The following is a 14,490-nucleotide window of genomic DNA, read 5'->3' as shown; positions in this document are numbered from 1 at the left end:
CAAAGTCTTACTACCATTGGTAGTGTATAGATAACACCCAGTCTGGGACAGCAACTGGTGCAAAGTCTTACTACCATTGGTAGTGTATAGATAACACACAGCCTGGCATAGTAACTGGTGCGAGGTCTGTTACTACCATTGGTAGTGTATAGATAACACACAGCCTGGGATAGCAACTGGTGCAAAGTCTGTTACTAACATTGGTAGTATAGATAACACACAGCCTGGGATAGTAACTGGTACAAAGTCTGTTACTACCGTTGGTAGTGTATAGATAACACACAGCCTGGGATAGTAACTGGTGCAAAGTCTGTTACTATTGGTAGTGTATAGATAACACACAGCCTGGGGATGATAACATGTTTATTTGGACAATGCATTGACCCAAAATCAGGTGTCATTTATTTGTGTTGATCGTGTAATATGACTTTGGATTCCAACTCTTTTGTAATACTCAATGGTAACATAAATAATGCATTTAAGAATTAATATGTGAATTTCCCTCTCAGAAACATTCAAGACGACTGGTCGCAACCCGTACCCTGCTGTTTTGTTTCAGAAAAAGGATGGGATTGCACTTGTTAAAACAAGTCTATCGAAATCGCAAAATGAAAAATTGAAATAAATAAAAATGTATAGTGTAATTGTAGTAAACCTAAAGGAAGATGTAATTCATTGTTATATTTTCTTTAATTCAATTTGTAGAAGATAGGTATATATATATTGTTGTCTATTTGTTCAATGTGGATAACATTTTGTGTCATGCATAGTTGGGAAAGCCTAGCTGCTGGCTGTAAAGAAGCTGTAAAGCATTGAAATGGAGAAGAAATGAAAGTCTTACATAGTAGATTGTGTAGAAGCTATAGACTCCTCTAGCTATGACAAGCTCATAGCTCTGTTTGAAGCATGACTACTCCCAAGGGGGCGGTACATTGTATGCTTCCAGTTCAGTTCCATCTAGCTTGCTGTGGCTGTTGCATTTTTCCTCAGCATTTTCACCAGACCTGCAATTGCTCACATTAGCTTTAGCTCTATTCTCCCAGTTACTATAGATCGACACATTTAATTCAGTCAACACAAATTCAGATTTATGTTATAATTACTCCTCAGAAAACACATTCATATTCCCCTGGGTTTCCCTAACCATGATATATCTGTGAATAAACCTAGATTATCTCTTTGTCACAGCTAGTACAAATACAATTCAAACAAATCTTTCCCCAGGTCTGACGCACACAAAGTAGGTATGTACAGTAATTTAACTTTTCAATGAGCGAACCACATTGTGTAATTTCCAAGTGTAAAACTCTAAGGTATAGTTTATAAGCTGGTACATGGCTTCAGATATTAGGTGTAAACCTCCAGGGTATGGGGTTGTATGCTGGTACTGGGGTTCAGCGGTCAGGTAAAGTGCACATGTACTCCTATTAACCAGCCCCAAGCCAAGGTGTTTCCCTAGACATGTGTCATAAGAACTAGTAATGTAACTGTGACAGGGAGCTCCGAGCCACATGTACTATTACCTAATGCTGGAGGCTTCCTGCTCACGTTTGCAGTTTTATGTACCATCCCTATAGAAGCTTCTATCTTAATTGAATATTTAACTTTATTTCAAATCCCCAAAAAGATTTTATGCGGGAGTGTACCTGTTCTTATACTTAATTATAATTAGAAAATCCATTAGATGGTGCAATAATCTAGTACATGTTTGCAGTACATACTGAACCCATTGGATGGTGCTTAGGAAAACCAGCTGGATATGGTGCTCAGTCTAGCTAATGCAGGTTACAATAGCAATCCCAGTGGACACACTGGTTCATTCTATCTTTGCACAAATCTAATCTAGCGTTGTGCACAGCTGGAAGAAAGGCAATTCTTCATTCAGAGATTCGGTACCTCATGCTTTTGGAACGAGTATTGATTTGTAGTAAAAAGAAACAAAACCGTTTCCAGAACATATTGTTACTTATTTTTGTGTCAATACTGTTTACAGCCTTCAATTTAAAGGACCTGTCACTATTATATAAACTCCTATGGGTTGTACAATATCTGTCTGATAGGGGACGAACATGTATGTAAACATTAATACTTATTGTGCAAATATTATGTACTGGACAGTGACTGGAACCAGAAAACAAATTCTGATAGATTGTGATAATGATGCCTATATTAAATATACTGGGATACTTTCAAATAAATGGGAGAGTGACTTGCTACAAAAAAAATCAGATTCAGAAAAAGATAATATATATATAGATTTTTTTTAATCTGTTTAATTTATCTATCATGAGGAATGTTTTTTTACAATAAATTAAGTAATAAATATTTATAAAAGCTATCATTAGTTTCAAATTTGAAGCCTTTAACTAATCATACCCCTGGTATTCTTTAAATGTAGGGTTCATATTAATATTTATGTATAGAAGTTTATTTTTTTTATTACTGTTATAAACTCATACTGTCAAAAACTCCGAATAAGAGATCATTTACATAATTAATCAAATATAAAAGTTGGCAACAATGCTAGGTGCAGGCAAGTCAAAGTTAAAATTTTATTTTACTGATTTTTTTTTATATAATTTACCTTGTTGAGTGGTACCTTTAGTAGATTTCTTTGACTTGTGTTTATTTTACTGTTGTAGACGTACATCTTCACAGACGGGGATGACAAGCTGGATGTTCCAGGTAGGTAGGAAAGTTTGACAGTAGCTTTTTGCATTGTCTTCCTATTTCATCCTCTTTTGAGGTAAACACTGCTTTGAGTTTCTTATTATAATAGTAAAGCAAGTAGCTCTACATTAAAGATTATAAGACTCTTTCATGCACAGGGGTGTAGGATAGGGAAATTCCACCCGAGAGTTTTCAAATTTGTTGAAAATCCTGAGGGTGGAATTTCCCTATCCGACACTCTTGAGCATGAAAGAGTATTTTTCTCTCATTCCAACTGCCAGAATAAGCTCAGAAACCATGAAAATGTGTTTAGACTGGCTACCATTTTGAAAATATCATTTTTTTTCTGAGGTTTTATTACGGAAATGAATCTGTCAGCGAAATTTAGCATACCCCATCTTCGCAAACAAGGTTTAAGATACGTGCAGAAAAAGTCATCTCATCTTTCTCATGTGTACAGTAAATATATGGTAAAAGATTTTAAATTAACCACGTCGCTTTTCCACATTGTGACGTCACATCAATGTTGAGCCATTGTGACGTCGCGTCACGTGAAATGGGGTGTAACATAGAAATTTCCTACACCCCTTTCCTACCATAGATAGCTCTATCTTACACACATGGAAATGAGAGAAATATGTGTCTTATATATATACATTGTACCAGTAATTACGTAAAATATTGTCTCCTTGACATTTTATAAAATAAGAATAAGGTTAAATGTGTTCCTTTATCGATACACATAACAAGGTACATGTACCTTTATTGTATACTTGTACCTTTATCGATACCTGTTTATATTGTGTACCTTACTGATGGTCACTTCATCTTAGCTGTTGTAATTACCTTTGGTAATTAGCCTCTGGGACAATGTATGGTACATTACCCTATATTAAGGGATATCTGTGACATTGTATGGTACATTACCTTCGGTGATATCTCGGACATTGTATGGTACATGTGCGGTGATATCTCGGACATTGTATGGTACATGTGTGGTGATATCTCGGACGTTGTATGGTACATTACCTTCGGTGATATCTCTGACATGGTATGGTACATTACCTTAGGTGATATCTAGGACATTGTATGGTACATGTATAATTGTAATTACCTTTGGTATATCAAGGACATTGTATGGTATATTACCTTAAGTGATATCTAGGACATTGTATGGTACATTACCTTAGGTGATATCTGGGACATTGTATGGTACATTACCTTAGGAGATATCTTGGACATTGTATGGTACATTACCTTAGGTGATATCTTGGACATTGTATGGTACATTACCTTAGGTGATATCTCGGACATTGTATGGTACATTACATTTGGTGATATCTCTGACATTGTATGGTCCATTACATTAGATGATATCTTGGACATTGTATGGTACATCACATTTGGTGATATCTCTGACATTGTATGGTCCATTTCCTTAGGTGATATCTTGGACATTGTATGGTACATTACCTTAGGTGATATCTGGGACATTGTATGGTACATTACATTTGGTGATATCTCTGACATTGTATGGTACATTACATTAGGTGATATCTTGGACATTGTATGGTACATTACCTTAGGTGATATCTTGGACATTGTATGGTACATTACCTTAGGTGATATCTTGGACATTGTATGGTACATTACCTTAGGTGATATCTGGGACATTGTATGGTCCATTACCTTTGGTATATCTAGGACATTGTATGGTACCTTACATTAGGTGATATCTCGGACGTTGTATGGTACATTACCTTCGGTGATATCTCTGACATGGTATGGGCCATTACCTTAGGTGATATCTTGGACATTGTATGGTACATAACACTTGGTGATATCTGGGACATTGTATGGTACATTACATTAGGTGATATCTTTGACATTGTATGGTACATTACCTTAGGTGATATCTGGGACATTGTATGGTCCATTACCTTCTGTAATATCTCTGACATTGTATGGTACATTACATTAGGTGATATCTTGGACATTGTATGGTCCATTACCTTAGGTGATATCTTGGACATTGTATGGTCCATTACCTTAGGTGATATCTGGGACATTGTATGATACATTATCTTAGGTGATATCTGGGACATTGTATGGTACATTACATTTGGTGATATCTGGGACATTGTATGGTCCATTACCTTAGGTGATATCTTGGACATTGCATGGTACATTACCTTAGGTGATATCTGGGACATTGTATGGTCCATTACCTTTGGTGATATCTTTGACATTGTATGGTACATTACCTTAGGTGATATCTTGGACATTGTATGGTACATTACCTTAGGTGATATCTGTGACATTGTATGGTCCATTACCTTAGGTGATATCTTGGCCATTGTATGGTTCATTACCTTAGGTGATATCTGGGACATTGTATGGTCCATTACCTTAGGTGATATCTGGGACATTGTATGGAACATTACATTTGGTGATATCTCTGACATTGTATGGTACATTACCTTTGGTATATCTAGAACATTGTTTCATCATGTGTAGCTGTAATATATCTGGGACATTGTATGTACATTTGTAGCTGTATTTACCTATAGCTATAAGGTCTATATCTATGACAGTATATATACTACACTGAATTAAGCTGTAAGGTGATATTTACTGTAATGGGAGAAGACATCAGTGAAACAGTCATGGTCATTTGATATATGTCAGATAAGGTTTTAAACAAACGGCGGCTTTGTGTTGTTCAGCTGCAGACAAATTCTCCCAGACCTGACTAGCTCTTAGTGATAACAACATTGACAGAATTCATGTATAAATAAAAATGTCCTACTTCTGTACATATTTACTGAAATACCCAAGTTGATACTCATTCAGAGTATAAAGTTCAGATGAGACAGCAGATGTACTAAAGAGATAGGGAGAATCGAGTTGCTTACATGCATGTATGCTAATGCATATAAGTATTTGATTTTGATATATAGTATAGCCTGTTTAAGCCTGTCCCTGGTGTTTATTCTGGATCCCTGTCTCAGTAGATTTATTATTTAGTCCTATTTTTTCTTGAAATTTGTTAGAAACCAGAAGTGTTTTAAAAATTATAAGCAAGAGATATTTTATACATCTTATAATTTATTGTAATAAAACTTCTAGCCTGCTTATTTGAACTGTCTGGTTTTGCAGTGTAGAAATGTTGTCAAGCACATTAAATTTTACTTACTGTTGGTATGTAAATATATATATTGATAAACTGAGTGTAAGATCAATACTGTAATAATCAATACTAACTTTTGTGTGATTGTTTACAGAGGGTCATCTGATCAACACCAATTGTTCCAACAGTCATTATAGGTAAGTAATATGCATGTACGTTTATATAGCATGTTTGACAAACATGAATGTTATTTACCTGTACTTGTGTTATTTACCTGTACTTGTGTTATTTACCTGTACTTGTATTATTTACCTGTACTTGTGTTATGTACCTGTACTTGTGTTATTTACCTGTACTGGTATTATTTACCTGTACTTGTATTATTTACCTGTATTTGTGTTATTTACCTGTACTTGTATTATTAACCTGCACTTGTATTATTTACCTGTACTTGTGTTATTTACCTGTACCTTTGTTATACCTTTCCAGAATAGCACTTAGCTGTAAGATGGCTGTTGAGTATGATTTCTTCATGATCACAGACAAAAGGTAAGCTCATCAGATTCAGGATAGCAATGTTTTTAATGATGAAGCTCAAAATATTGTATTTGTAAACCATTGTATTCTTATGGAAAATCAGATAGACTTTTTATATAATTATCAAAACAATGATAAGGGTAACAACTTTGGTCTGGTTTTACATTTATTCAGTAATTATAATTTCTCTGAAGATCTAGATTTGCTCAAATGTATTAATGTATTGGTTACATAGACAATTTTTCAAAATAAAAAGGAGGACAGTATCTGTCCATGCCTGCTACCAATTGCAAGAGAAAACATTGTTTAATTGGCAGAAAGGATTATTTTCGTTCACTTAGAGTACGAAAGAGTACAATAGGTTAATTTTAGAAATGGTTACTGGTATATAACTTCACTTATAGAATACATGATGATAGGGTTCTGGTTGGTGATTATATTGTCATACCTTGTGACAGAAACACAGTTTAAATAGGGTAACCTGCTGATAACTTAAACAGGCTATGATTATCTCAATTTTAAATTTAGTTCTAAAACATTTGTGACAAGTTATAATTATCTCCCTTGTCACAGATGGTTTTGTCATCTTGACGATGATACCTACCTTAATGTGCCTGGCTTAGTAAAGCTGCTTCAGACGTACAACCATACAGATGACTGGTATTTGGGCCGCCCTAGTCTCCGACATCCCATAGAGGTTATGAAGCGATCCAACCCAGAGGTACTTCCAAACATTCTGTTCACATATATAAAAATTGATGCTGAGATAACTAGGTGATATGTTGTCCATTAATGTTAAATCCTCAAGCCTTTTGGACAAGGAAACTTTATCACCCAAATGTATAAACCTGTTTGTGTCTTATTTGTATATAATGTTTCCTAATTGTACATGTTTCCTCATTGTACATGTTACCTATTTGGCCATGTTTCCTCTTTGGGGCCCGGTGGCCAAGTGGTTAAGGCGTCCGACATCTGCTACCAATAGCCCTCCACCACTGGGTCGCAGGTACTGGCCGTAGGTCTGTGTTTTTTTCTCGGGGAACTCTGGCTTTCCTCCACCATCAAAACCTGGCACATCCTTAAATGACCATAGCTGTTAATAGGACGTAAAACACAAACAAACCAAACCAAACATGTTTCCTCATTGTACATGTTACCTAATTGTACATGTTACCTAATTGTACATGTTAATTATTTGTACATGTTACCTAATTGTACATGTTACCTATTTGTACATGTTAATTATTTGTACATGTTTCCTCATTGTGCATGTTACCATTTTGTACATGTTACATATTTGTACATGTTACCATTTGTACATGTTATCGTTTTGTACATGTTACCTATTTGTACATGTTACCTAATTGTACATGTTAATTATTTGTACATGTAACCTAATTGTACATGTTACCTAATTGTACATGTTACCTATTTGTACATGTTAATTATTTGTACATATTTCCTCATTGTACATGCTACCATTTTGTACATGATACCTAATTGTACATGTTACCTAATTGTACATGTTACCTATTTGTACATGTTACCTATTTGTACATGTTACCTATTTGTACATGTTACCTTTTTGTACATGTAACATATTTGTACATGTTACCATTTGTACATGTTATCATTTTGTACATGTTACCCATTTGTACATGTTACCCATTTGTACATATTTCCTCATTGTACATGTTACCATTTTGTACATGTTACCTAATTGTTCATGTTACCTAATTGTACATGTTAATTAATTGTACATGTTACCTAATTGTACGTGTTACCTATTTGTACATGTTACTGATTTGTACAAGTTACCGTTTTGTACATGTAACCATGTTACCTAATTGTTCATGCTACCTATTTGTACATGTTACCTATATGTTCATGTTACCTTTTTGTACATGTTACCTTTTTGTACAAATTACATATTTGTACATGTTACCGTTGTGTACATGTTACATATTTGTACATTTCCTCATTGTGCATGTTACCATCTTGTACATGTTACATATTTGTACATGTTACCGTTGTGTACATGTTACATATTTGTACATGTTACCGTTCGTACATGTTATCGTTTTGTACATGTTACCTAATTGTTCATGCTACCTATTTGTACATGTTACCTATATGTACCTGTTACCTTTTTGTACATGTTACACATTTTTACATGTTACCGTTTGTACATGTTAACGTTTTGTACATGTTACATATTTGGAATTTTCCTCATTGTGCATGTTACCATTTTGTACATGTTACCTAATTTTACATGTTACCTATTTGTACATGTTTACTCATTGTACATGTTACCATTTTGTCCATGTTCCCTAATTGTACATGTTAATTATTTGTCCATGTTACCTAATTGTACATGTTACCTATATGTACCTGTTACCTTTTTGTACATGTTACCTTTTTGTACAAATTACATATTTGTACATGTTACCGTTCGTACATGTTATCGTTTTGTACATGTTACCTAATTGTTCATGTTACCTAATTGTACATGTTACCGTTTTGTACATGTTACCTATGTTACCTAATTGTACATGTTACCGTTTGTACAAGTTACCTAATTGTACATGTTACCATTTTGTACGTGTTACCTAATTGTACATGTTAATTAGTTGTACATGTTACCTAATTGCACATGTTACCTATTTGTACATGTATCCTCATTGTATATGTTACCATTTTGTACATGTTAATTTTGTACATGTTAATTATTTGTACATAATACCTATTTTGTACATGTTACCTAATTATACATGTTACCGTTTTGTACATGTTACAGATTTGTACATGTTACCGTTTGTACAAGTTACCTAATTGTACATGTTACCGTTTGTACAAGTTACCTAATTGTACATGTTACCTTTTTGTACAAATTACATATTTGTACATGTTACCGTTGTGTACATGTTACATATTTGTACATGTTACCGTTCGTACATGTTATCGTTTTGTACATGTTACCTAATTGTTCATGCTACCTATTTGTACATGTTACCTAATTTTACATGTTAATTATTTGTACATGTTACCATTTGTACATGTTATCATTGTGTACATGTTACCCATTTGTACATGTTACCTAATTGTAAATGTTACCTATTTGTACATGTTACTGATTTGTACACGTTACCTATTTGTACATGTTACCTTTTTGTATATGTAACATATTTGTACATGTTACCATTTTGTATATGTTACATATTTGTACATGTTACCGTTTGAACATGTTATCATTTTGTACATGTTACCTAATTGTTCATGCTGCCAATTCGTACATGTTACCAATTTGTAATGTTACCTTTTTGTACATGTTACCGTTTTGTACATGTTACCTAATTATACATGTTACCGTTTTGTACATGTTACCTAATTATTTGTACATGTTTACTATTTGTACATGTTACCTAATTTTACATGTTAATTATTTGTACATGTTACCGTTTGTACAAGTTACCTAATTGTACATGTTACCTTTTTGTACATGTAACATATTAGTACATGTTACCATTTGTACATGTTATCATTGTGTACATGTTACCCATTTGTACATATTTCCTCATTGTACATGCTACCATTTTGTACATGATACCTAATTGTACATGTTACCTATATGTACCTGTTACCTTTTTGTACATGTTACCGTTTTGTACATGTTACATATTTGTACATGTTACCATTTTGTATATGTTACATATTTGTACATGTTACCGTTTGAACATGTTATCATTTTGTACATGTTACCTAATTGTTCATGTTACCTAATTATTTGTACATGTTTACTATTTGTACATGTTACCTAATTTTACAATGATACCTAATTGTACATGTTACCTATTTGTACATGTTACCTAATTGTACATGTTACCTTTTTGTACATGTTAATTATTTGTATGTTTCCTCATTGTACATGTTACCATTTTGTACATGTTACCTATTTGTACATGTTAATTATTTGTACATGTTTCCTCATTGTACATGTTACCATTTTGTACATGTTACCTAATTGTACATGTTACCTGTTTGTACATGTTACCTAATTGTACATGTTACCTATTTGTACATGTTACTGATTTGTACATGTCACCTATTTGTACAAGTTACCTATTTGTACATGTTACCGTTTTGTACATGTTACCTATTTGTACATGTTACTGATTTGTACACGTTACCTATTTGTACATGTTACCTTTTTGTACATGTTAATTATTTGTATGTTTCCTCATTGTACATGTTACCATTTTGCACATGTTACCTATTTGTACATGTTACCATTTGTACATGTTACCTAATTTTACATGTTAATTATTTGTACATGTTACCTAATTGTACATGTTAATTGTTTGTACATGTTACCTATTTGTACATGTTACCGTTTTGTACATGTTACTGATTTGTACAAGTTACCGTTTTGTACATGTAACCTTTTTGTACATGTAACCATTTTGTACTTGTTACATATTTGTACATGTTACCTATTTGTACATGTTACCGTTTGTACATGTTACTGTTTTGTACAAGTTACCGTTTTGTACATGTTACCTAATTGTACATGTTACCTATTTTGTACATGTTACCTAATTGTTCATGTTACCTAATTGTACATGTTACCTATTTTGTACATGTTACCTAATTAATTGTACATGTTACCTATTTGTACATGTTACCTAATTTTGTACATAATACCTATTTTGTACATGTTACCTAATTGTACATGTTACCTATTTTGTACATGTTACCTATTTTGTACATGTTACCTATTTATACATGTTACCTATTTGTACATGTTACCTATTTTGTACATGTTACCTATTTTGTACATGTTACCTAATTGTACATGTTACCGTTTGTACATGTTACCTAATTGTACATGTTACCTATTTGTACATGTTACCTATTTTTAGCTATGGTGGGGTGTTCAAATAATCCTTCATGTGTGGTTCGTTGCCTGTCCATCCATCCCACAGGGGCAAGGCACAGACCATCCCCTTCCCACTATATGCTTATATTATACATGTATATAGAGTCCAGCATATAGGGGGTGGGGGGTGGCCTGTGCCTTGCCCCTGTGGTCCATCTGTCCTTAAACAATTCTTGTTAGCACTAGAGGGATCTTTCTCAAATATCACTTGAAAGTTTCCCATGAACTGTAGTTATGATTGTCAAATTTTGGGACTGGTCAGAAAACTAAGATGGCGGACAGATGGGCATCTTGAATCTCGAGAGTTACAGTTTGTTAGTGCTATCTCTCAGAAATAATGGAGGGATCTTTCTCAAATTTCGAATAAAGATTTCCAGTATTTATGTTAAGTAATTTTTGGACTGATTGAAAAAAACCAGGATGGTCGACAGAATTTTGACATTGTTTTATATCTATGTTCCCCTATAGCTAGGTTCCCTTGTTAAAAATACCCCTGGCCATGGTCCTAAAGGGAATTCATCCTTCATTGACAGCACTTCTCATTATGTAAGAATTACAAATTTGTAGCGTTTTGCATATTCCGATGCAATTCTTATACAAAATAACATTTGTCATAGTGGCAAATAACATATGGTATTACAATGTTTGAGCTACAAAATTCTCCTTAAGGATTTACAACTTGGGATTGGGTAAAAGGTACCTGTAAGGAAAATTAAGAGTAAAGAAGGTAAAAGATCATCTTTTGAAAATCTGACAAAGATCTTTTCATGCTGGAGGCCAAGATCCTTCTAGGATCTGTTGTTATATTATGTTACCTATTTGTATTTCATGTTACTTATTTGTGCGACCCAATTTACACGTCTTGTAAACTATTTGAAAATGTAAATATGTACAAATAATGAGGATTACCATGTTGGGTTTTGCTAAAGGGCTATTCCAGTAAAATATTCACACCACCACGAGCAGCAGACATTTTATGTATGGTGGGTGTTAGAGATTCTGTGTCACATGGTGGTGGTAGTGAAATCACTTCAGTCTGTTATTGGTCCATACATCAAGTTTAAATAAAATATATCCATTATGAAGTGGCTGTTACGTTGTGGGATACACTCTACATGTTATGAAACAATAAGTTAATTGAAAACATCTTCTTGATCGTTTGTTTGTGTAAAATTTGGGGTCGGAAACCGACTCCCCAATTCTGTCAATTTGGATGAATATTTGTTTAAGTCCTATAAAAGTTGAAAAGCTATAAAATTAGAAATATTTAAGTAGCTCACCGACTATAATACTTGATAGTCTTTAAAATAAAATCAGACATTTGACAGCTATTACCTGTAAAAATGTCTTTGTTTATCAAGCAGGCAATTGCTGATATTTTAAACTTTACAAGGAATATATAACTTTTAGGGTTTGTCACTAAATAAAGCCAATTAGTTCTATTCCATGGCCCCGTGTAGGTAAATCATCCTGTCCGTTGTCCTCATTAGTATACAAAAAAGTCAGTTTTAGTAATTTTCACTCAGTTGCATGAATGTAAGAAAGTTTTCCATGAATTTTCAGGTAAGTCCTGATGATTGTTAACTTAAACATCAGTCCTAGCTTCATTATGATTGTCCATGTAAGGGCCACTGCTGCCTCTTGTACCTAAGGCTAGGTGATTCTGAAAAAGGTGTCCATCAGTCGGAGTCTAAATCTATTAAATAGGTTATTTCAAAGGCCACTTCGAAACAGTTGCCATCTTACTCAAAACATTTATGATCTAACTTAAAATATTCACCCTTTAATCCCAAATGATTACATTCTATCTCATTAATTTGATTGTTTAATCTTGTGATGTTACCATTGTGTGTTTCTTTTGTTTACAGCAAAAGATAGCTTTCTGGTTTGCCACCGGTGGAGCTGGGTTCTGTATTAGTCGCAGCCTGGCTCTCAAAATGATGCCGCATGCAAGGTATGATTTTCTACGGACAATTTCTGGACTCTGCAACCAAGATCCAATGACAATCATGGAATAATTTTCCTTTTACAAATTATGAATGTTCTCTGAATTGACCAGCTTTTGTTTGATGCATCTGATAATTGTTCGGGTAAAGAGAAATATTTTCGTTTATGAGTTCTAACTTCTCATGTGATGCATACAAAATGTCTGAATGTAAATTTGGGGAAAGCAAAATCATCTAACTGCAATACAAATTGATTGCTTTATTGTTTATGATACAAGGGTCAGATAATACTATTATGTAAACAATTGTTTGTGTATTTCAGTGGAGGGAGATTTATGACAACTTCTGACATGATCCGCCTGCCTGATGACTGCACTGTAGGATATATCATCAGTGAGTATAGCACTCCTATCATAACATATCATTTACACTCTATTTGTTTACAGTGTTGACATATGTAAGGAGTCTGTGTTGAGGGAGTTGACATATATAAGAAGTGTGTGTTGGGGAGGTGACATATGTAAGGAGTCTGTGTTGGGGAGGTGACATATATAAGGAGTCTGTGTTGGGGAGGTGACATATATAAGGAGTCTGTGTTGGGGAAGTGACATATATAAGGAGTCTGTGTTGGGGAGGTGACATATATAAGGAGTCTGTGTTAGGGAGGTGACATATATAAGGAGTCTGTGTTGGGGAGGTGACATATATAAGGAGTCTGTGTTAGGGAGGTGACATATGTAAGGAGTCTGTGTTGGGGAGGTGACCTATATAAGGAGTCTGTGTTGGGGAGGTGACCTATATAAGGAGTCTGTGTTTGGGAGGTGACATATATAAGGAGTCTGTGTTAGGGAGGTGACATATGTAAGGAATTCTGTGTTTGGTGTGTTGATGTATGGCAGAAAGTGTTTGTTGAGGTTATTGACATACATAAAGAAATCTTTGTTGACGGTGAAGACCTATGTAAGAAAGTCTTTGTAGGGAGTTGACAAATATCAGGAGTGTGTGTTGGGGAGTTGACATACATAAGGAATTCTGTGTTTGGTGTTTTGAGGACTTTGACAAATGTCATGAAACTTTTGTTGAGGATTTAACATATGTAAAGGTCAGTTTTTAGGAAGTGATTTGACATATAAAAGGAAATCTTTATTGAAGGTGTTAACATTCCGTATGCTTGTTTACCATACTTAGCATTGACGGTGTATACCGTATGCTTGTTTACCATACTTAGCATTGACGGTGTATACCGTATGCTTGTTTACCATACTTTGCAT

At 34.1% G+C, this 14,490-nt stretch overlaps 1 protein-coding gene across 1 annotated transcript in view; it reads left to right on the top strand.

Moving 5' to 3' along the window:
- Nucleotides 1-14,490, top strand: part of LOC110453003 (fringe glycosyltransferase-like) — a 29,850-nt gene that overhangs the window by 9,464 nt on the left and 5,896 nt on the right. The window contains exons 2-7 of the mRNA XM_021501793.1: nucleotides 2,643-2,685; nucleotides 5,955-5,997; nucleotides 6,290-6,349; nucleotides 6,911-7,058; nucleotides 13,142-13,227; nucleotides 13,542-13,612. Coding sequence (XP_021357468.1) covers nucleotides 2,643-2,685; nucleotides 5,955-5,997; nucleotides 6,290-6,349; nucleotides 6,911-7,058; nucleotides 13,142-13,227; nucleotides 13,542-13,612 — 451 coding nt within the window. The remainder of the gene's footprint in view (nucleotides 1-2,642; nucleotides 2,686-5,954; nucleotides 5,998-6,289; nucleotides 6,350-6,910; nucleotides 7,059-13,141; nucleotides 13,228-13,541; nucleotides 13,613-14,490) is intronic.

This window comes from Mizuhopecten yessoensis, unplaced genomic scaffold (assembly GCF_002113885.1).
Source record: "Mizuhopecten yessoensis strain PY_sf001 unplaced genomic scaffold, ASM211388v2 scaffold7055, whole genome shotgun sequence".
Classification (NCBI taxonomy): Eukaryota; Metazoa; Mollusca; class Bivalvia; order Pectinida; family Pectinidae; genus Mizuhopecten; species Mizuhopecten yessoensis.
The sequence above is the reverse complement of the archived record's forward strand: the minus strand, read 5'-3'. Positions and strand labels throughout refer to the sequence as shown.